General features: G+C 42.9%; 1 protein-coding gene across 1 annotated transcript in view; it reads left to right on the forward strand.

The window, feature by feature from the left end:
* The first annotated feature begins 9,505 nt into the window (after window positions 1-9,505).
* Pip4p2 (phosphatidylinositol-4,5-bisphosphate 4-phosphatase 2) overlaps window positions 9,506-24,807 on the forward strand; it is a 50,493-nt gene continuing 35,191 nt past the window's right edge. Inside the window, exon 1 of the mRNA XM_005362330.3 lies at window positions 9,506-9,770. Coding sequence (XP_005362387.1) covers window positions 9,665-9,770 — 106 coding nt within the window. The 5' untranslated portion in view covers window positions 9,506-9,664. The remainder of the gene's footprint in view (window positions 9,771-24,807) is intronic.

A 24,807-nucleotide genomic window follows, 5' to 3' on the forward strand; every position in this document is an offset into this window, starting at 1 on the left:
TAACTAGCTGGTGACCTTCTGACTGCAGTTGAATGTTATTTAATCAAACACATCTTTGCATCATTAAACAAATGTTCCAGAGTGTAAACAAAAGTAACACACCTTAAAATAATATTCTACAACATTGAAACATCACTGTCAAGACACCATGGTGCTATTGTGTTGAAGTTTTGTTCCTCATAAGAAGGCAAATTATTTTGTTACCTTAGCTCCTTATGGCTGTTGATCTTCTTGGAGTGACAGATATCTGGCAGAAGCAACCTAAGGGGAAAATGGTTTATTCCGACTCAAAGTTGGGGAGGCAGTCTCCCCAGCCTCTATTGCGACTATAGTGATCTCCATGATGAGAAGTGATTTGGTTTCAGTGTTGGCCTACGAATAGAAAGGTGAATACTGAGAAAGTGGTTTGACAGTGTCTCCTCTTTTAGCAAGATAATAGTGTTAGGGCCTGTGATCCCTCCCCTATCCACAGGATCTTAGTCAAGTTTTTACAGTATCAGGCATCCATTCCCTCTTGGGGTGTGAGCCTAGCAACCGATCAGAAAGCTTTGTTCATCCCATACCAACCAGGCCTCTACTAAGCCAATGGGCATATCTTGCCAAGCCAGTCACAGTAGCTCGCAGGATTAACCCTGCTCGTGCTATTTCTCCTCCAGCTCTCTGCAAAACACCTTCTGCCACGGCGAGAGCTCATCACAGCCACCTCTTGAAGAAAACTGTATATAGCTTGGTGTCAAAAGTCCTCACAGTTTTTCACAGTCCCAACACTATTTAAAAATCTATTCTCTTCTGAAATGCAAGACAATTTCTTAACTCTGATCCCCTTTAAGAAATGTACACGTTTTCAACACACAATGAAACAGAACATACCTTATTGTTCCTAGAGGGAAGAACGGGCACGACAATGAATCTGGATCATAACATGACCAAAATCTAGCAGTGGAAAGACCAAATCCTGCACGTTCTTGTCTGGCATCTGGTGCTCATGAGACAATCATTTCAGTTTCAAAAGGCTTGAGTGGGTGGTCCTGCTTTTCCAACTCTGCTTCCAGAGGACACAAAGCTCCTCTTCTTGGGTTGCTTCCACTGCATGTTTAGAGCTCTCTTTAGGAGATAGACCATAATTCTAGTATCTTGAACATCTGTAGTCTCCAGTGAAGATTAAGAGTTCACTCCCAGTGTCACAAGGTGGCCTCTTCTGGCCTCAACCCCTTCAATATTGTATGGTTGTATCTTTTATTCCTGCAGAACCTGAAACACACACACACACACACACACACACACACACACACACACACACATCACCAAGTTCTTCTGCCACCTTAAGATGGAATCTGGTTCCCTTGGGCCACAGTTTCATCAGCTTCTGTATGCTGATCCCGGGGAAACAATCCTCTAGGCAATTGCTTTCCAGAATCAGGAAACCTCACCTGCATTCTGAGTTTAGGGTCCTTTCCTTTCAAATAAATCTGCACATTTTCAATTTCTTTTTGTTGCCCATTTCCTGGATCTATAGCATTGAGCAACAACTATTCCACAGTTTGAAAGATGTCCTGCTTTGAGATTTCCTCTGCCATGCAACTCAGTCCCATCCTCCTGAACATCAGCCTCACTCCTGCTCTCATGACACTGCAGAGGGATGGTCTATGTGACTTTCTGATCTAGTCTGTTCCTGCTCTACATTCATCCTTTGTGGCCTTCAGGTATAAACAGAAGGGGCACTTTCTCTTCCCAGCCACCCAATCCCGAAATAATCACACAGAAGCTTAATATGAATTATAAACTGCTTGACTGTTAGCTCAAGCCTATTACTAACTAGCTCTTACAACTTAAATTAACACATTTTTCTACCTATACTTTGTGGTGTGGCTCGTGGCTTGTTAGTTTACTTTTTACACATCTTGCTTGCTCGGCGGCTGGCTTGTGTCTCCTCAGACTCCATCCATCTCCTTACCACCATCCTTAGTTTGGTTGTGTCCCCTCAGACTCCATCCATCTCCTTACCCCCATCCTTAGTTTGGTTGCCCCACCTATAATTCCTGCCTGGCTACTGGCAGGAAATTGGTTTTATTAAATCAATTCGAGTGACACATCTTTACAGTGTACAAGAGGATTATTCGACAGCATTCAGGCCTTTCAAATTCCAATAATGACATCCCATTAAACTTAGCTGACCCCATTTTTCTTCTTTAGCAATAAGTTCAAAACTCTTCTACATTTCTCTCCAAAACTGGTTCCAAAACCTGAAAACCAGATATTTAGGTCTATCACAACAATGATCCAACTCTTGGTAACACTTTCTGTACTCAGCTACTTTTCTCATTAGTCTGACAAAAATGTCTGACAAGAAGCAACTTAAGAGAGGGAGGGGTTACTTAGACTGACAGTTCAAAGGAATACAGTCTATCCGAACAGAGAAAGCATGCCAGCAGAAGCAGGAGGCTTCTAGTCAAAAGGCATGGAAGTCAAAGGATGTGAACTTTGGGAGTCTGATGCCAGGCAGTTTATTGGCAGCATATTTAAATACAGTAAAATTTGGAGAAAAAAATTCCTTACGTAATAGAATCCCTGGTGCTCAAGAAGATATAATTAAATTGAAACTCCACTCAGGGTATATTTTATGTCTTCCAAGAAGATGGGTTCTAAAGATAGAGTGCCTCTATTAGCTTAAGGTTCTAGGGAAAAATCTGGTGTGGTCTCAGTGATAAGATAGCACAGAGGTCATTTGGGTGATTAGTCCTGGTTGTGGGAGCTTGAGGACGTCACTGGCTATCCAGATAATGTAAGGTCATTTGGCCACTAGCCACCTCTGGTCCTGGTTGTGGGAGCTTGATATGGCCTGGCCCTACAGATAAAGTAGATTACCAGGCGATTAATCACCCCCAATTCCCAGCCTTCTGGATGAAAAAAACCAGTTATACCTCTTTTTCTTTGAAAGGACAATCCTGCATACCTAACATTCCTGGTTTCCTTGGTGATCTGTGGGCTCAAGGACCTTCATGCACCCAACAGCAGGATGAACAGGAAGTAGGATAAGTTTATAAAATATCACGTTCTACGCCAAGTAACCCCCTTTCTCCAAGACAGCACCACCCCGTAAATGTTCAGCAGCATTCTCCAAAAGCACCACCAGCTGGGGACCATGTTTGAACACATGAGCTTTTAGAGGGTATTTCACATTCAACAGGGAATTATTTAAAGAGACAGTATCAAATAAAAAACAGTCCTTTTTGAGTCCAATTCTCTTTTGGCAGTAGGCAGGCTGAAAAGGCCACTCAGTTGTCCACAGGGCATATCTTAAAGAAAAGAATGGATTCAGTGAGAGGCCAAGAGAGATGACGAGCAGTAGACAGAAAACAGAACAGCGGAGGTAGCAGAGTTGTGTGCTAATGAAGGCGATCCTGTTCTGATCCACACAAGTGACCAGGAACACGCTCCCCAGTACATTTCAGAATTCTGCTCTATCCCAAGGGGCTGAACATGTGGAATCATATCAAAGAGCTTTGTGCGAACCTGGACTTGACACAGGAGGCAAGATACACGAAGTTGATTAGGGTTATTTTCTTAGTTTATTTTCTGTTTCTATAACAGAATACCAAAGAATGAAACATTGGCAACAAACAAATAAACAAAAATAAATACCAAAACAAAACAAAACAAAGCTTATTTTGGCTCATGTTTCCGAGGCTGGAAAGTCCAAAGTTGAGGTTCGGTAAAGATAACCTTGCCTGTGGGAACTTACAGAGGCCTAAGCTAAGCTGCTTCTATACTAGATCAAATCTGGGATGGCACTAACCTTTAATTCATAAGTGGATTCCTGCATAGGCTCATAAATATTGAACTCCTTATTCCTCTCTACCTCACAATGGGGACTGATTAAATCGCCACATTAATTTCTGTAATGTCTTGCAAAACATAGTAGGGGTACAACAAAATTTTATAAGTTGGAATCTAGTTGCCTTTTCCTGAAGAGGATGTAGACCTTTGGAAAAGAGAACAAACTGCACAATGGCTTCCAACAATCCTGTTGTCTCATACTCCACACCCCTTTGCCATGTGGTTGCGGGTCCTCCCACGAAGAAACAGTGTCAATTCCTCCACAGGCCTTGTAGCTTCGAAGGTGAGGACAGACCTCCTGGTGTCCTACGGTAAGCCCAAGGCAAGCTGAGAAGGCAACCAATGGTGGAGGCATGTTACAAAAGCGACATTGTCTTGATTTTCCGTGCTCTTTGGCTTCCTCTTGGAATACCAGCAGGCACATGAGAAAGTCTGGGACAAGAGCTATGTGGAGATTCCCAACAGCCTCAGAGAGCCCAGTGAAACCAGCCACCAGCAAACTGGCAGGCTTCGCTCAGCTGTCTAGGTTCAAGCAAGTCTGACCAGATAACCACCAATGACACTACAGAAAGTCATGAAAACAAGTCCTGTTGTCTAAAGCCACCAGCTTTTGATACAGTTATTATGTAACAAATAGGGTAGTAGCCTGGCGCGCCATAACATCTCACATGTGGACAAAACCTTTTATCCTGACAGATTAACTTTTCTTATGAACAAAGATAACACATGTCATAAAAACGAAATACCATGAATTTGTGAGTTATTTAACTTTTGTTGAGTAACCATAAACCACAGTGTTATCTTGAAACCAGAATGAAGTGATACACATCTAAGAAATCTTTTGGTGTCTGATTTGGCATTACTGTAAATCCAACCTCTATGTATCTACTAACTTTTACAGTGTAAGAGTAACTGCCATTAGCTTCAAATGAGTTTAATGGGGAAACTGTATGACAAAATAAAGAAAAATAACCATTTCGATTGATTTATGATGAGGTAAAAGGGGAAACATTCTTCAGACATCACTCTTCTAGGTACAACTATAGTTGTAGAGGCATATTGTAAGAATAGAAAATATTTAATCAAATGGCAACACTGTCATCTTCATTAAAAAGCCATGAAGGATCTGCAAAGATAGCTCAGCACTTTAAGAGCCCATACTACTCTTGCAAAGGACCCAAGCTCCATTCCCTGACAGGCATATTGATAATATTGATAACTCCCACTCCAGGGGATCCGACGCCTCGGAACTTTTCCGGCACTTGCCTGCATGCATATATGCCCATGTAGATACAGAATTTTTTAAGTCATAAAATGAGCTGGGCACAGTGGTACACACATGTAGTTTCAGATACTTCAAAAGTTGAGTCAGGATATAGAAGGATTGCTGGATCCTAAGACCTATCAACCACGTTTGCACAGGGGATGCCTCAACCCTTACCCTGAGACAGGATCTCATCACATAGTTCAGGTTGGCCTGCAACTTGTTATGTACTTGAGGCTGGCCTTGAACCTCCTAAGTGCTGGGATTACAGCCCTGTACAACTGCACCCAGTTTATGTGGTACTGTGGATTGAACCCAGAGCTTTGCATACAATGAGCGAGAACTCCACCAACTAAGCTACGTCCCTAGATAGATCTCTCTGTTCTTGACTCATGTTGAAGAATTCTATTAAGATTCTGGGATTATACAGTATTTGTTTATTCAATCATTTTCATATTTATTTGGTAAGAAACATATGCTAGTTTATGTGGTAGGCATTGTGTTGGTCATCGGAGATATATTGTGAATAAAAGATACACAGCTCGCTGAACATAGCGGACAATGAGGAATACTGAGAACTCAAGAATAATGGCAATGGGTTTTTGATCCTACTGCACGTACTGGCTTTGTGGGAGCCTAGGCAGTTTGGATGCTCACCTTACTAAACCTGGATGGAGGTGGGCGGTCCTTGGACTTCCCACAGGGCAGGGAACCCTGATTGCTCTTTGAGCTGATGAGGGAGGGGGACTTGATTGGGGGAGGGGGAGGGAAATGGGAGGCGGTGGTGGGGAAGAGACAAAAATCTTTAATAAATAAATTAATTAATTAATTAAAAAAAGATACATGGCTTCTTCCTCCTCAAGGACTAGCTTTCGTAGTACTAGGAGGTGCTCGCTATGCAAGCTGCCAAGTGGGGGGAACAATCGATGGCAATACCCAGAGAAGACATCTCGGACCTACAACAATGACCAGCATGGTTAGAAGTTTCAAGACTACAGCTGTAGTGCTCATATCTTGGTGGTAAGCAGTAGAAATCTGACTGGACTTAAGGTACATTCAACAAGAGGGAAATAAGGCTTGGTACTGGAAACTACCCTACTACCTGAGGCTAGTGAGTTTCATGGACCTTAGTGGAAACCGTACATCTCCACTTTATTAGACCAGTATGATTTCATGCTTCGTTCTAAATACTAATCCTTATATCCACATAAGAAAGGGATTCTCAGTCCTCATCAAAGAAGCTTCCCTTGTAGCCTACAGAGACCAACCACCACAACAAACCACCAACGGTCACAATACAGAGAACTGATGGTGGGTGCCCAGCCCTGAGGGATACAACTACAACATAACTCCTGTACCCTGGGCTCAGGGAACATCTCAGAAGAGGAGGTAAGCAGACTGCAAGACCCAGAGGACCAGTGAGATTATGTATCTTAGAAATGACAGAGAACCTACACCCATGATACTTCAGCAATATGTCTGTCTAAACAAGATCCAATCAATGACACTAATAGATATATCAACATGGAAGGGTAAAACCCAGGGGGGCCCTATTCCTAGACAAAGAACCACAGTCAATTCTGAGAGGGAGAATTAGTCTTCCCCAGGGATGAGCCACTAACTGACTATATAATACCAATTGGTTGGCCCCCAAATCATGTACATACAAATAGAAAACAGACTCAGCTAGTTGTGTTTATAAGTTATGCATATATGCAGTAATAATAATAATAAAAGAAAAAGAGGCCATGGATTTGAGATGAAGAGACGGAGGGTATGGGAGAGACTTGAAGGAAGAAAGGAAAGAGGGAATGATGTCATTACCATTTTAAAAAGATACGTGTCTTCTGACTGCAGTTGTCAGCTGGGGATAGAGTAGGAGGACAATACAAATGCGAATATACGATTGAAATGGAGTTTGAGGTGGGTGGAGGTGGTGCACGCCTTTATTCCCAGCTCTCAGGAGGCAGGGGTAGAGGGTGAGGTGATCTCTGTGAGTTTGAGGCCAACCTGGTCTACAGAGTGAGTTCCAGGACAGCCAGAGCTGTTACACAGAGAAACCCTGTCTCAAAAATCAAAACAAAACAAAAACGGTGTTTGTGGAACGACATGACAGAACATTAGACTCTTTGGTCATCTCTGTTTCCCTGCAACCGAATTCCTGCGACAATTAACTTACAAAATACACGTAAGTGTATTTCGCTCATTCTGGAAATTGAAATACAAGACATTAGTCGTCCTCTGGTGAAGGCTGCGGACGGCAGTAGAAAAACCCACGTTGGGAGTAACTGTCTATCATCACACAGGAAGCAGAGTGTGGAGACCAGTAATTTATAACTCAGCAAGGCAATTTCTTTAAAGGGTACATGTAAAACTCCACCTCCCAATACTGCTTCTGTGGAGAACCTGTCATTTACAAAGGAGCCTTAGTAGGACAATCCAAACTAGGGTAAAGGTCGGGTCCTGTGGATTAGTTTTGTGATTTTCTTCAGCTCAGTCGTCTTCAGACTCCAACTATGAAGTACTACCACTCATTGCATGGGATATTTTTTTTTTCAGGGAGTGCTACATCTTGAGTGTTCACATCCTAGGCTACTAGAGACCCATCTACGCCCATAGGGATCTTACTGTATGGGGATCCTTATATCGTATTGTATCTTCTTGTTATTGGCCATCCAAAGATGCTACATGAAGAAAGCATCATTTTTTATCTTCCCTTCAGGTTTCCAGCAGGTACTCAATAGACTAAGCTAGAAAGAGTGCGTCTTCAGAGAGCAACTTGAGGATTGTAAGCATGATTTGAGTAGTTTCAAGTGTCTGATAGCTGCGGCTTATACCCATGCAGCTACCAGCCCTCTGCGTAGCTGTTTGACTGAGGAGCCTTTCAGCCACTTTGAACACAGAGACCACTGAGTAAGTGACTCTTCCCCAGTGACTCAGAACCATAGCAGGAAAGCTATCATCCCAGGATACAATTTTTTATTCCTCTTGAACTTTTATTTGGTTGTGTTCTAAATATTGATTCACTTTTTTGTATTCTAAATTTTGATGATTTGCCTTTTTTTTTTTTTTTGTAAAAGTAAACCACACTGGAATCATACGGCAAACCATCAAAAGAAGAAAAGAAGGTAACAAAAATGCAAATAGAAAATAGGACAATAAGTTTACTGAGTATTTTTAAAAGATTATGATTTAGGTAGGTGAATCATACCAGGTCCCAGCACTTAGGAGGCAGAGGCAGGTGGATCTCTGGGAGTTTGAAGCCAGCCGGGTCTACAAAGTGAGTTTCAGGACAGCCAGAGCTGTTACACTGAGAAACCCTGTCTCGACAGCCCTCCCCTCAGCGCACAATTGTGTGTGTGTGTGTGTGTGTGTGTGTGTGTGTGTGTGTGTGTGTGTGTGTGTGTATGTGTAGGACATTGTATTCCGTGCGCTGGAGTTACAGGTGTTTGTGAGCCACTTCATGTGGGTGCTGAGAACTGGATTTCTGTTCTAAGCAAGACCAGTGGGCACCTTAACCATCGAGCCATGTCTTCGGCCCAAAGGCTTTAAAAAAAATTATCTTTCGTGAGAAAAAGATTGACTTGTCTTACATTATACATAAGCCTCATTGTTGTAAAAACTAAAATCACAGTCTATTTTGTAAAACGGAAGTTGCGAAAGTCAACACCGATGCTTAAAGTGCCAAAATCGGCCGGGCGATGGTGGCGCACGCCTTTAATCCCAGCACTCGGGAAGCAGAGGCAGGCGGATCTCTGTGAGTTCGAGACCAGCCTGGTCTACAGAGCTAGTTCCAGGACAGGCTCCAAAGCCACAGAGAAACCCTGTCTCGAAAAAAACCAAAAAAAAAAAAAAAAAAAAAGTGCCAAAATCAAATGCCAGCACTCACACTGCTAAAAACTCATCAAGGAAAAGAGGAAATCCCAACGCGTGCGCACAAATCGTCCTTAGCCAACTGGACCGTGATTCATAACAAAGAAGAAACGTCCAAGGAGGAATTGGTACCCAAGAATAAACTTTCTTTACCCAACTGCAAAGTTTATCTGCAAAGTTAGGCCCTCCTCCTTCCCGGAGGAGCAGAACTTGATAGCTCTAATTTCCCTGTAATCAAGTACAGGCCTTTTCTTTTGGTGCCTTTCAAAGCTGCTCTTTATCCTTTCTCTTAGTTTAAAAGATTCCTCACTCTCTCTTGCCATTGGCCCCGCCTCGTGCTCGCTTGACCTCTTCCCCTCCCCCATTTCCTAAACAGTCCTAATCTATTCCCCCTTTTCTCAGACTGGCTGGGTGCCCCTCCACCCCTTCCCTTCCTCCTCCTCCTCCTCCTGGGCTCTTTCTCTCCTCTCCCCTCCCCTCCCCCAGCATGCTTCCCGGCGTGCTGCCCTTCCCCCCCCCCTCCCCCACCCTCCCCTCCCCCGCCTCCTGCCTTGTGACACATCCTGGGCCCTCGCGGAGGCCGTAGCCGCGGCTCGGCGGCGGCAGCGCCGGCCACCACCTCCTCCTCCCGAGCCGCAGCCCAGCTCAACCTGCGGTGGCCCTGCTCTTGCTGCTGCAGCTGCTGCAGTCATGGCTGCTGACGGGGTGGACGAGCGTTCGCCTCTGCTGTCAGCATCCCACTCGGGAAATGTCACTCCCACAGCCCCGCCGTACTTGCAAGAAAGCAGCCCAAGAGGTAAGGCCCGCATTGAGCTTTCTGCTTCTCACAAAAATGTCTGGAAGGAGGAATGCCGGGGAGCCCTAGCGCCGAGGCGGAGGAGAGCCTCTCACTTGGGCCGGGGGAGAAGGATGCTGCCTGCTGCCTTCCCAGGCGGTGCCTGCGTGCCCGAGAGCCCCTCTGCAGGGTTTCGCTACTGCTGCTGCTGCTGTGGAGAGTGTGTGTTTGAGCACTTCTTACCCGGGTTTAGGATCTGACGTGAATTTCCCAAGCTCTGTGCTGCTCTTTCCAAAGCAGCCCCTAAGTGTAGCTGGGCGGTGGTGCAGATCTTCAGTCATTCACAACTGCTTTGGGTGGCTGAAAAACCCGGGGTACTGCTCACCTTGGCATCCGTCCTTGAGAGGACTAGAGCACCAAACATCTTTGTCTCCTACACTCATCCCAGAGCCCAGTGCAAGCAGGAAAGTGCCTAACCAGGAGGGACAGAGTTAATCAATATTCGTAATATGTCTGAAATCCCTAAGCTTTGGGTAATAGTCCTGCCTCTGTTAGGAGTGTGTGTCGCAGCCTCAGTGCTGAATGAAGAACTTGCAGATAAAGGGGAGGTGGCATATTTTTAATGCATATGTGGCGGAGGTTGAAATTAACTTCCAAAAAGTTACCCAAGTTTATACTGTCTATATTTTTATTTTTGTTTTCAGTGTAGAACAAACAAGAATTTGGGTAAATGGTATGGTGAAGGAAAAGAAGTCTGTTTACCAAAGGGTTCGATTTTTTTTTCAAAGATCTGCCTTTGTTCAAAGCCTTTTGGGTGATTGCTACAGCAGTCTGGAAGGCAACCCTTGCAGAGGTCATCAAATATGGCACGTGCAAGCGTAGCTTACTTCCTCTTCCTCTTTTGGCTGAATGTGAATGAAGTCTAAAAACACAAGAAGGCAGAAGTTAACGCTTTTGAAAGCGTCAGCAGGTCATAGGTCTTGCCACACAACTTTCCCTAAGTTCACGTCTGAAACTGGAGAGACACTGAGCAGTTTGGAGTTGTCTGGCGTTTCTGTTTAACACTTTATAACTAGAATATCAGCTGTGTGGGTCTCAGTCCACCGGTAAACAGAAGCAGGACAAAGGAAAACTATGGCTAGCTGGATGTGATTCTTCGTGATTGACAGCTTGCTTGCAAGGAAGGTGGCGAAGTCCATCAGAACTTGTAATGACCTGTCCTGTGTTTGTGGTATGGAAATGTCTGCTTTACCACTACAGAACTCCCCACAGGAAACCTACGTGGTATACTTGTTGGTCAGAATTCACCAGACACCAAGTTGGGGGGGTTCCCTTAGTGGGCCAGCTCAGTATTAATATTGTACTATCCAACATTCATTCATTGGTTCCTTAATCAATGTTTTAATTTCATTAACTTAGTCGTTTAAGACAAAATATTTGACAGTTAGGGGGCTGAGTTTGGATTTAAATAACTAAGAGAGAACCTGTTTTCACGCTCTTTCATGGAGTCAACTTTTCCTACTTTTAGTCAGTTCGTGGTTACAACAAACACAAGATTGATACTCATACGCACAGACCTGCATAGACCGTCATTGATTTCTATAGATTTCCTTCACTGATCCGTTTTCTCATACTTATAAATCAACCAATGAAAAGAAGTAATTTCACTCTGGAGAACTTTTTAACAACCACTTTTAAAAAAATTATTTATTTATTTTGGTTGTTCGAGACAGGGTTTCTCTGTAGCTTTGGAGCCTGTCCTAGAACTCTCTCTGTAGACCAGGCTGGCCTCTGCCTCCCGAGTGCTGGGATTAAGGGTGTGCACCACCAGCGCCAGGCCTTGACAAACACTTTTAAGGGTGTGTTTAATTAAAAAGGTCATTTGGCCTTATAGTAGAATAATGATTTTGGTGCTAATGAAGGAGACAGGTAGGATATTTAAAACACTAATTTCATATGTGTAATTCTTATGAAGCAAGGAACGTAAGTGAGAAATAAAGTCATTTTGTTTGCATCTTGAATGTATTTTTTGTTGATTAGTAACAAATAATTATTTGCACACATTCTAAATCTTGAACACCATCGGCATTCATTCATTCCACAACTTAATGGGGTCCCACCAGTGTGCTCCATGCTATACGGCTCTGAGTAAGGCTGACCCAGAGTGTGCCTTCATGGAGCTCATAGAGTGGGAGAGAGAATACATCAACTTCTGGCTGTGGCAGTTCAGAGTTTTAAGACTTCTGTTATCACCAGATTCTGTTAAGAGTTGCAAACAGTAAAATTCTTGGTTGGAATCCAGAGAATAAAATTGAATGCACGTTTTGATGATTCACTTCATGATAGCATTTATAGTTATTCAGACTGCACGTGTGTGCGGTATGTGTTTGTGTGTGTAAGTGCCACACGTCCACATCATGTGGTTCTGACACTCTGCTCGTCAGATTCGTAGACAGAGCTCTCACTGAGCCTGGAGCTCATTGGTTAAGCAAGACTAGACGGCTAACAAAGGCTGAGTCCTCTTGCCTCTGACTCCTCTTGACTGGGGTTACAGTGTGCACTCCTCCCCCCTGCTTTATGTGTGGGTCCTAGGGATCCAGTTTCAGGGCCTCATGCTTTCACAGCCAACTCTTTACCAGATTTACTGTCTTCCCACCCTAACTACTCAGCCGTGTAGTAGGCTAAGAAGAAGAAAAAGGAAGAGGAGGAGGAGGAGGAAGAAGAAAAATCCTTATAAGGGATTTCTAATATTTTCTAATCCCTTGCTTTTTGTCACCTCCTTTTAAAGATTTATTTATTTTTGTTTTATGTGTACTTATGTATGTGTGTGAGTGTATATGCACCATATCTGTGCAAAGGCTTGGCTGTAGACAGACACTGCTTGTTCATTTCCCGGCCACCCAGACCTTAATAGTAACACAGAAACTATATTAATTACAACACTGTTTGGCGAATGACTCAGGTGTATTTCTAGCTATCTCTTACATCTTAAATTAACCTTTTTCTATTAATTTGTGTATTGCCATGAGGCTATGGCCTACCGGTAAGGTTCCAGCATCCTTCTCCTTCCGCAGCTACGTGGCGTCTCCTTGACTCCACCTATTCTCTTTCTATATCTCTTCCAGACTGGCTATATTCTGTCCTGCCATAGGCCAAAGTAGCTTTATTCATTAACCAATAAGAACAGCACATATACAGAAAGACCTCCCCCATCAGTTGACAATGCCAGAATAGAGTACTGGATGCCCTGGAACTGGAATTCCAGTTGATTGTGGGTGGAAGTAACCAAACTTGGGCCCTCTGCACGAACAGGATGTGCTCTTGGCCACTGGGCCATTTCTTCAGCTTTTCCTTTCATCACTTTCTTTCTTCCTCTTCTTCTTTCTCCTTTTTTAAGATTTGTTTATTATGTATACAATGTTCTATCTGCCTGTAAGCCTGCATGACAGAAGAGAACATCAGATCCCATTACAGATGGTTGAGAGCCACCATGTAGTTGCTGGGAATTGTGCTCAGGACCTCCGGAAGAGCAGCCAGTGCTCTTGACCTCTGAGCCATCTCTCCAGCCCTTCCTCACTTTCTAAGGAACATATATTTTAGTTCCTATCTCAAGAAATAGTGCGTTTGGGGTTGAAAATTATGGTGTGTTTGTTTCTAGGTAGGCTATTGATAATGCAGAGGAAGGCATTTATCATTAGGTTAAATTAGGTTTTGCCCAAGAAGAAAAATCAGATATAGTTCTTGAAACTACGCACCTGGGTTTCTGAGCAGAAAAGCTGGTGGCCTCCACGGTCAGTACTGGATAGTCTCAGAGTGTGACTCCTCTCCAGTCTACAATATTCCTTGTATATCAGCCAGCTTTGGTCCATGTATAGAAACTCAAGTCAAAGGCAACCTTAGTCTCATGTGAAAGGACAGAAGGAAAAAAATACCACAAACTTGAATAGTTTGGATAGATTAATTGATTCTCCTCCAGATCTAATATTTCAGACGATAGATGGGGGATGGAATAACGTTTACATTTGCATCCTAGTTGGCCTCTCTGTTGATGGAATAAAATACCACGACCGAAAGAAATTTGGGAGGAAAGGGTTATTTCTAGTTTACAAGGTACAGCTTGAGGTAGGAATCAGGAGGCAGAGTCTGGAGCAGAGGCCATGGAGGAATGTTGCTCATTGATTTGTTTTTCATGGCTTGCTCAGCTTGCTTCCTTTTACAACCCAGAACCACCTGCCCAAAGGCGGCAATGCCTGCAGTGGGCTGGAGGCGGAGGCTGCTCGTTCGTTTCTCGGCTGCCCAGACCCGAAATAATTACACAGAAATTGTACTAATTACAACACTGTTTGGCCAATAGCTTAGGCTTCTTATGAACTAACCCATTTCAATGATTCTGTGTATCACCACAAGGCTTGTGGTTTACAGGATCTGTCTCCTTCTGTAGCTACATGGCATCTCTCTGACTCTGCCTTCTTTCCTCCTCTATCTCTGTTTGGAATTCCTGCCGTTCTCTATTCTGCACTGCCATAGACAGAAGCAACCTTTTTATTACCCAAAGGTAATAAAACATATTCACAGCAAAGGGAAATTCCACATCAGTGGGCTGCTACTTCCCATATCAGTTATTAATTAGGAAAATGCCCAACAGACCTGGCCATAGGCCAGTCTTGGGGAGGCAGTTCCTCAGCTGAGGTTCCTTATGCCAGGTCAAGCTGGCAGAAATGAATCAATTCACTTTGCAAAATCTGTGAAAATGTTTTGAATTCCAGGTTGTCGAGTTGTGCATGGTATGGACAATGGGAAGGTGCCTTACGGCCTGAGGGTGGTTCAGAAAGGGAGGCGATTGTTGGTTCTGTACAGAGGGACAGGTTTAGTCGGTCTACTTCTTTCCTTTATTCCTGAACAAATCCTGCCATGTTAGCCAAGCTGTGGTAGGAAAGGGAAAATGGACTAGTTTCCTTTTCTCTTATGATGTGACGGAGGATAAATCGCTCACAATCGTTCACAGAAACACAAAGTGCAACGGGAACATAGACCGTATTAGAAACATGTCTAGGTCCTTGACCACATGTGTTGTGCTTTAGCCTGCTTAAGGGAGACTTGGAAAGGCTTTCCTGAACCTTGCTTGGGATCTAAAGGTGGAACGGAGGTAATCTAGATGAAAAGCAGAACTGGGAAGGGCAAATCCAAGTGGGGAAGGAAGTTCAGTGTTGAAGTGGAGATAGATGTAGAGGACAAGCTGTAAAATGAGCTTAGAGAGGAAGGTGTGGTTGACATTTTCCATAGACCCTCTCTCCTCCCTTTAACTTTGTTTTCAAATATCCAAGCCCTGTGGAGTCTCTCTGCTTCACTGTGGACTGACCCTCTGACTTGTTTTTGACCTCCAGAATAAGGTAGAAGATGTGCTGAATGAGTTTAGATGTTAAATGAGAAGAGATTATACAGTTTTTGCTTTGGATATTACAGAAATATACCATGGGGAAAAGTAACTTGTCATGTAAGAAATGGGATATCTAGAGACAGTCATGAGTAGAGAGAGCCGAAACCATGTAGAAAGGCTACATATGTCTGACCAGCCCTTAGACATGCCAGAGAGAATCTTGAATACGCCAAAGAGATGGGTCTTCAAATGACACCAACGCAAGCCAAACTATTGTTATATCTACCTAAGAGACAGTAAGAAACAACAACCCAGCTGATGCTGACCAAGTCACAGAATGGCTGGCACTAATCTTTTTTTGTTGTTGTTTAAGATACTATAATTTTGAGTGATCTGTTTTTCTGCACCAAGGGACCTTACAAAGGATATGAGTTAATTCTAGGGCAATACAGGTCATGGGAAAGAAATTTTTGTTTAAACCAAAAGCTGTTGTGTCAATCATTATTATAAATCACTCTACAGAAGAAATGAATTAAATGATCGACCAGAGCATATAAGGATAACTGTCTTACTGAACTGCAGCAGTAATTCAGGCAAATTTGATTTAGGTTATTTTAGAGATAGAAAGCCCGGGGATGAGATTTAGGAGGGAAGCTAGAGCCAAACATTGGGGCACAGACCTGTTATCCCAGCTTCTCAGGAGAATTGCAACATTGGGGCTACCCAAATCAGTTTAATCAAATTAGACTGATTTGTCTCAAAATATGTTGTCTCAAAAATATATTGTCTCAAAATAATTTTAAAAAATAGCAACAGTGAAAAAAGAGATGGAAATCAAGCCCAGTGGCAGAGCATTTGAGTAGGAGACAAAAGTCCATAGGTTTAATTCCCAGCCCTGTCAAAGGCCAAAGCAAATCAAAGACTATATTGAATCGAACTTGTTGATGGATAGCTCGTGGGGGTGATAGCAAAGATTTCTAAGAATTCTGCTTCTACAACTCTATGTTTATTGCTTGCACTAAAACAGAGAACACCAGAGACCATGTTTTGGAGAACACAGATCCCAAACTTGGCTTTAGATGTGAGGTATTTTGGATGCTTCCAATCATCTAAAAAGAGATTAGATGACTTTATCTATAGGATCTATGAACCTGGAACTAAGAGGCCTGATCTGGAAACCAAAGTGTGCCATTTGTGTATTGGTCAGAGCTAAATGGCTGAACCTCGATTCGGAGCTCCGCAGGGCTCTATGAGTGTGCCAGGGCATATGTGTGTACCCACGAAGATGTGCCATGTGAAAAAATTTCCCATTGCTTGAGTGTTTACAGCTCTAGTTGGTGGCATGTGGGGACCTAAAAATGAGGCGTACAGAAGTCTCCAGCTATAGTCAGCTTTATCCAGAGAATCCAGCAATACTCTGGGATGAAGGGCATTGGTGATGCTCGCCTTGATGTCTTCACTGGGGAGGCAAAGGCAGGAGGATCTCAGAGCCTGAGGCTAGCATGGTCTCCAGATTGAGTCCAGGCAGCCAGGGCTCTTACACAGAGAAACCCTGTATCAAAGAACAAACAAACAGAAAACAACAACAATAAGAACAAAAATCACACAAGTAAAGCGTTCAATGGCAAGGATAGCCCACACAGGGCAAAACGTGTTTTTCTGTAGAGGCATGTGAATAACAACAGCTGCAGTCAGGCTCACTCCTATCTGATGCCCTGGGAGGGGCCCAGAAGCACATTCCAGGAACTGAAGAAACTGAGATCACAAGACTCTTTTTTTTTTTTTCTCTTGGAGCTTCCTCACAAGCGCCATTCCTGAGCTGAGGTCTGACAGTTGAGGCCATGGTTTCAGTGATGATACAAGGGAAAGTTTATTAATCTCTCTAGTAGAGAGTAAGACCACGACCACCATCTTGAGCCCAGTTGGAAGCGAGTTTTCATTAAACACTGACCAGGATGGTGGACTCTGGCCGTGTCCACTCCAGGGTTCCCAGAAAATGGCGAAAAGTCACTTTTCAGAGGCTCAGAAAGACAAGCACGTAAGGCATATATCTCCCACCAGATCCAATCGGGCAAGCATATGCCTGTTATACTTCCTGCTGAATACCTCCTGTCCACATGTGATCATGCACGTCTGGTGTAGTTGGGTCAAACAAGCTTATTTAGGGAATTGAAAACATGTGATTGGTTATCTTATGTAAAACAGCTTCCATCATCTCAGGAAGTCCCATCCTTGGGCAAACTCACTGGTTAGAGACATTTTTGGTTTGTGAGTCTTTAGCTCTCACAAGTTGTCATTTTTTATGCATTACTGTGATCTTTTGGAAATACCGCTTGGTTAGGAACGATGTCTTTAGTAACCCTCTATGGCTTATCCTCAGAGACATCTGAATTTGGAGATTGTGCCTTAGTTAAAACTGGATGTGTAATCTTGGTCCTTTCTGCACCACATTTTTCTGTATTTCAGTAGACTGAGTGATCATCTTTAGATGCTTTTGTCAGTCTTAGATTTCTGAATCTCCTTACATACGTGAAGAGCCGGGACTGGTTATGTGTTGGTAAGAAGAAATGATTTTGACACAAGGATCTTTTCTTCACACAACCCTGGTAAAGTTTATTTAAATGTCCATGTTATTATCCAACGATTCTGAGACCCACCGGAAGTCACATTGTCATGATGAGCAGGAGAGGTGCCAGGATGCTTCTTCAGTGTTCCGGCAGGGCACATACCTTCTGTGGTGCTGAACAGATAGAGTCTGGATGAACACGAAAACTTGATTTTAGTGTTAATATGATCGACTTACTCCATTTAAGGAATGTCTTCCATATTGTCCCTTAAGTCATACTTTGCTTCAATGAGGTGAAATCTCCCCTAAGGATGAAGTGTCTCTGCTTCTGTCACTCCATTGGAATGCCAAACCCATTTCCTGTTAGAATCCCCTTGTTCTCTAAGCACTGGTCTTCAAGGTTCTTTTATTCTGTTTTTTTTTTTTGTTTTTTTTTTTATAATTCTCGCATTTCACTCAGGTTCTTTCCAGCATCTTTAAAATGTTAAATCATGGCCCCCTCCTGCTCCCGTCCATTTCCGCCTTCCTTTCAAATATTTAAGTGCCTATTTTGCTATTCATATGCCGAAGAACTTCCATTCATTTGAGCTATGTACTGCAAGCCCTGTAATTTCAGAATAATAAGGAAGGAACAAAAGACGGAAAGTATTTCAGATGGGCGATCAGGAAAGACATTTCAGAGGTGACAATCAGAGTCCTGAAAAATGAGTCAGAATCAGCCCTTGAAATTTTAGGGTCGAGAAGAGTTTTCTACCCAGTGGGACAGCAAATGTAATAGCTGCAGTTTTGCAGAGCTGGGAATCCTCTAGGTTAGAGCGTGGAGATTGGAGAAGAACAGTAGAAGAGAAGGCTGAGAGAGACCAGGAGGCAAGAGACTGCGTGGGTTACCATCCAGAGAAGAGTTACACAATGAAGCTAATGAGAGTAAAGGAGAGACCTAAAACTTTCACTTTCTAAGACTGTCCTGATTTGCATATGAAAAATGAGTACTTAGAGAAGATGAGAAGAAACTAATAAGATGCTATCAGTCGTGGAGTGGTGTTCTGAACTGCCGCAGGAGTGAGGAAAATTGAAATACTGAAATGAGGTTGAATTCAGTATCCATCATTCCCTCGTGTTTCGTTGGAGACAGGGTCTCACTCGATAGTGCAGGCTACCTTGGAGCTCGTGCTTTTCCTGCCTCAGCCTCCACACCTGTCTCAGGAGCTATGGGCACCAGGCGCTGGCACTTGGCGATGGTGCCGGCGGATGGAGCGGATAGAGAGCGGTGGTGCTGAAGAGAGCTAGCACAGTAGAAGGTCGTAACTGTCTTCCAGGGTAGTCGTTCCTGGGAAACGATCAGGGAACTTCTCCACATGAAAACTGTGATCCTACTCTGGGGGGCATATGCAATTCTGGAGGAGACTTGGGCTCAGCTCTTTTGCACTGTATTTTCATAATCACTGAGAGTGTCTTATAGAACATTCTTAGTTCTCGGTTATAGACACTTTGCTAAGCTCAGCATAAGTTGGATTTGCGACCAATCTCTAATGAGGACAAACGTCATAAAATCTCTAAGACGTGCTTCAATATAGGATGCTCCAAGTGGAAGCCAGATAGTTTGTATGATTGAGTCCAAAAGTCAAATGATCGTCCTATCTGTCAACTTATTGTTGAAGCAAATATAAATCACCTGGGTTCAAAGTAGAGGAGCTTCATCTTTTCATGCTAAGAGTGATGGGTAACTCATAGCCTTGTTACCAAACCCCCATGACATACATGCAGAACGGTATGCTATGCAGCTGGAAAATGAAGAAGTTTTTGTTTTGTTTTTCAAGACAGGATTTCTCTGTCTAACAGCCCTCGCTGTCCTGGACCATGCTTTGTAGACCAGGCTGGCCTCGAACTCGGAGATTTGCCTGCCTCTGCCTTCTGTGCTGGGATCACCACACCTGGCTTACAGCTGGACATGTAAATGAGGCATGTGTATATACCATTAGAATACTAGTGGGGAAAGATTGCCAGAATATACTGTAAGGTCAAAAAATACATGATGAAGAAAATGTAAGGCACACTGTCTTGTGTGTAAAAATATAGGGCAAATAAGAATATGCAGACGTGCATATTATATACAATAGCCTAGAGAAACAAGGGAAGGGTTTAAGAGGTGTGGCCCCTGTGATCTCCATGAGAAGCTTCTCATATTAGTATAATAAATGACATTGATATGATTTCATACAGTACAGTTTTCTTTTTCTCAAAATAAAAGTTATGGCAATATAAAAATCATAAAAATATAAAAATTTTCGTGGCAAGGAAAACCCATCGTTACTTATAAGCACATGATAATACATGATAATACTGGCTCTCAGCATCAGAGGGAAACTTCATCACTGTAACTTAACAGACATTAACTTTAAGGTATTTGCACTATCCCCCCATAATTATGAATTATAACAAGTTCAGAAGCTCGTGAAGTTTTCCCTTCTCATCTTCTCCAGGTTGAGATTTACATATTCCTTCCTGCAGATAGACAAAAGGGAAGGCAACTTTGGAACTGTTAAAACTAAACCTGCAGCTGCCCAGGTTTCTGTTTTGTAAACACGTGTTCAGAGGATACGTGTCCCCTCAGCAGTGTGCGTCCAGTTTGTATCATAACACGTGTGTGTGTGTGTGTGTGTGTGTGTGTGTGTGTGTGTGTGTGTGTGTGTGCGCGTGTGATCCTACGGAGACAAGGCGGGACGTAGGAGTCCAGTGTCTGCCATCCGCTGCCTGTGACCTACATCTTCCCATCGAGACCCTCAGCCACCAGTCTCCATCCCTAACGTGTACCGTCGTGTGAATAAATGGTCACTAGACTGAGGTGTTGTGTTGACACTGGCTTCTCTAGGGAAGTGACGCTGCAGGGAATGAGTGTGAGAGCAAAAGGCAGTGTGATCCTGTGGAACCTGTGGTCACAATGGTTGCTTCCCCAGAAACGTCCACAGGGCGGAGGAAAGCACTCCGAGAGGCTGTCACTGCTACCGTCAGTGGTGAAGAATTGCCACTTTAATTGCTTCATTTCTTTGGCAATTTTTATATTTGGAAATGAAATTTAGTTAATCCATTAGCTAAGCATGGGATTTGCTCACTGATATGTTTTGGCAATTACCTTATGCCTAAACAATAAATATTGATCCTGAGGGTCTTATCGGCTCTCATGTGTCCATCTGATTTTTCTAAGATGCAGAGTCAATGTCTCAAATTCTAAAGTTATCTAATTATTGATTTTTTTAAATATAAAACTGGTTAACCATTGATTCACTTAAAATTCATGAAAGGTAATAATTCATAATTAGAAAAATGCAGAGTAATATATTAACTTATATATTCATACTTTCTAATACCATGAGATCCTAATAGAATGCCATCTTTAAGCAAACGAAACCAGTTTGGCTGTTTCCTTTTCCTACATACTTACTTTATATCTCCCCTTCCCCGTATCCTCTCTTGGTCTAACACGTCTGTAAACAAGCCTGGGATAAGTAGACTTTATTAGTAGTGACTTATGAACGGCTGTGTTTAGTTTATATATATAATGTCGTAGGGTTTCTACTGCTGTGAAGAGACCATTCCCATGTTAGCTCTTATAAAGGAAAACATTTAATTGTGATGTCTTATAGTTTAGGCTTAGTCCATTATCATCATGGCAGGACACGATAGCTTGCAGGCAGACATGGTGCTGGAGAAGGAGCCGAGAGTTCTGCATCTTGATCTGCAGGCAACAGGAAGTGGTCTGTCCACACTGGGTGTAGTTTGAGCCAAGGAGACCTTTGAGGTCTCCCACCCACACAGTGACAAATTCCCTACTCCAACAAGAGTGCCACTCCCTTTGGGACCTGTTCTCTTTAGAAACACCTCGTCCAGTTATATACAAAGGGCTGTCATAGTTTCTCTTGGAAAACGCAGTTTGTGATCTTCAGTGAAATGCAGTCGGTGAGAACAACAGCAGAGGAGCCCTTCACCTGATTAGGCTGTAAGAGAAATTTCTTTTTTGGTCATGGAAGCAATTATTTGTTCTGTACGATAAAGGAGCACCTTTGGATTTTTTTTTTTTTGAGACCTGTATTCTGAAAGCAATATTACAAATGTCAAACTGAGAACGGAGCCATACAAATAATCAGTGTGATTTCGCATTAATCAATGCCAGAAAATTTTGTGTCTGGAAATAGCAGCAAAGGAAATCATTGAAAAGTAAGATAAAAATAAACCATAAGCCATTACGCTCTGGGAGCAGTAGCAATGCCCAGGTGAAAGGCCTTACTCAGGGCAGGCCTTGCTGGCCTTACAAGGGGAGGAGAGGTCAGAGCAGAAGCCATTGTCCTCTAGGAGTTGGTCATTGAAGGTCATTAATGTTTCTTGCCAGGGTCTCCAATTATGTGGCCGTTCTTTGACATAGTCTGTATATCGGTCTGAGGCCCTGTGTGAGACAGATGAGAAGGGTTGATAGAGAAATTTCATATTCATTGTTGACTGATGGAAATACCTGGTTTGTTGGTGCCTCGTGGGGTACCCTGGCATCGTGTGAGCGCCTGTACGGAGGACTAAGCCCTGGGATGTAAACTGATGTTGGTCTTAAGCTGATATTGCAGTTGCACATAAGGTGTGGCTCTTTTTCTAGAGATGTTGATTGGAGGAAGACGTTGATGGTAAAATTATATGGAAGTGTTGCAGCAGTTAAAGAAATAAATAAGTTTTGCTCAAGGATTGGACCCACATCCTTTTCCCCTTCACTTATAACCCTGACACACACTCTGTCTTCATCAGAGTTTTCTTTGTTAAAAATAATTATATTTCTGTTATCATACAAAGGAATGGTTGCCATTGTGGCGTTGTTACACATATATAATCATGCTCTGCTCTTGTTTGTTCTCTTACTGCCTTCAGCCAGCCTTCCTTTCCCAAGTGCTTTAATGACACATGTGTTCTATTAGCTTCTCTTGATCTCTTACCTTCTCCATTAGAACTTCTCTACCTCTTCCATAGGCCTGTTTCTGTCCCCAGCTCGTCTGTGTGTGTGTACATGTATGTGCATAGATACACATATATTTAAAAGCTAAATTCACGCCTTTAATCCCAGCACTCGGGAGGCAGAGGCAGGTGGATCTCTGTGAGTTCGAGGCCAGCCTGGTCTACAAGAGCTAGTGCCAGGACAGGCTCCAAAGCTACAGAGAAACCCTGTCTCGGAAAAAAAAAAAAAAAAAAAAAAAAAAAAAAAAGCTAAATTCTGTAAATGAGAGAACATGACATTTGTCTTTCTGAATCTGCTTTATGTCACTCAACATAATGATCTCTAATGCAACCCATCATTCTGCAAATGCCAGAATTTAATTTGCTTTATGGCTACAAAAAATTTGTTTTGTACATGTGCATTTTCTTTATTCATTGTTCTATTCAAGGACAACTAGACTGATTCTGTATCATATCCAGAATACTGTGAACAGTATAGCCATAAACATGGATATCCAAGTACCTCTTGGTAGTAAGCTGACTTAGGACCATTCAGGTACATACCCAGGAGCTGAATAGTGGGGCCATATAGCCATTTTAGTTTTAGTTTTTAAGAACCAACTGATTTCCACAGTGGCTGCACCAGTTAGTGATATTCCCACCAACAGTGAATGAGGTTTCTCTTTCTCCAGATCCTCACCAGCCATGCTGTTGTTTGCTTGCTTGCTTCCTTCCTTCCTTCTTTCCTGTCTCCCTCTCTCCCTTTCTCCCTCTCTCCCTCCCTTCCTTCTTTCCTTTCTTTCATATTTTTATTTCATCACCACCTCTTCAACTTTCAAGCCCACTGTAATGGCTTTCATGCCTGCTATCTTACAAAAATGTGGTATTGCTTTCTGTGAAAATTCCAGAAATTTCCATTAAGCCTTCTTCATGAGCCAGAGAATAACGTTGACAATTAAGTGGTTGTCAAGATGTTTGATTAAATTTTGTTTTCAAGAATTAGTAAAATACCTTTAGAATGGGTCCCAAGATTGGAGCCCCTGTGAGCTGTGTCCAGTAAAGATTCCACTATCACTTGAAGGCCATTTTGAGTCTGTTCACAGTGAACATTATATGAAAGTGAGTTTAATCGCATTTTCTTTCCTCAGTAAACAGACTGGTTACTTTAGCTTTCTTTGCAGAAGTTCGTAGGGAGACTCACAGTGTATAGATGAAGGCAGGTGCTCCCTCTCAAGCTCGCGTCACCCTGCCCATGCAGACGCTCTGATTCTGTGAACCCGCTCTTACTGGACACTGGCTGAAGGACTGTGGTTCCGCGGTAGCCACTCAGGTTACATTGCTGGTTAAAATACCTAGACTTCCTTTTCTATATAGCCAAGCAAAATTTTTGCAGGTTACCTAGCCTTTTCAACCCCAGCCTCATCTCAGTTACTCGTTGCCAAAGGTCCCTGTGAGTCAGTATTTGAGAACACAGTGCTTTAGAAATAGTGTACTAGTCACTCTATAGTCTTGCCTCCCTACTGACACCAGACATCCCATTTCCGAGGGTCAGTGTTAACTGTCAACTTTATGAAATCTAGGCTCACCTCTAACACTCTGGACATATCTCAGGGGATTATTTTGCTATCATGAATTAAAGTAGGAAGACCCACCCACTGTGGGTGGCACTGTGGCCTGGATAGACCCTGACTCTCTCCATGGGGAAAAGGAACTGGGCTGCAGGACTGACTCATTGCTCTCTGATTCCTGATGTTGATGCTATGTAACCAGCTGCTTCAACACCTGCTGTCTGTTCTTCCCTTCCACGCTGTCGCTATTCTTGAACTTAAAGTCAGAGTAATAAACCTTTTCCCCTTACGGTACCTTCACCACAGCACACACAGCTAAGACATATTCTAGGTGCATTGTGCCATGTAATGTTTGAATGTTTTCTCTGTATTGAAGAGCAAACGCAGGAGGATGCTTGATTTTTATAAATAATGTTATATTTGTTTGTTTATCTATCTACCTATTATCTATCTTCATCTATCCATCATCTATATTTAGCTGTCTGTCTGCCTGTCTATCATCTATCTATCTATCTATCTATCTATCTATCTATCTATCTATCTATCTATCTATCTATCTATCTATCTATCTATCATCAT

The sequence above is a fragment of the Microtus ochrogaster genome, linkage group LG5 (genome assembly GCF_000317375.1).
Source record: "Microtus ochrogaster isolate Prairie Vole_2 linkage group LG5, MicOch1.0, whole genome shotgun sequence".
Taxonomy (NCBI): domain Eukaryota; kingdom Metazoa; phylum Chordata; class Mammalia; order Rodentia; family Cricetidae; genus Microtus; species Microtus ochrogaster.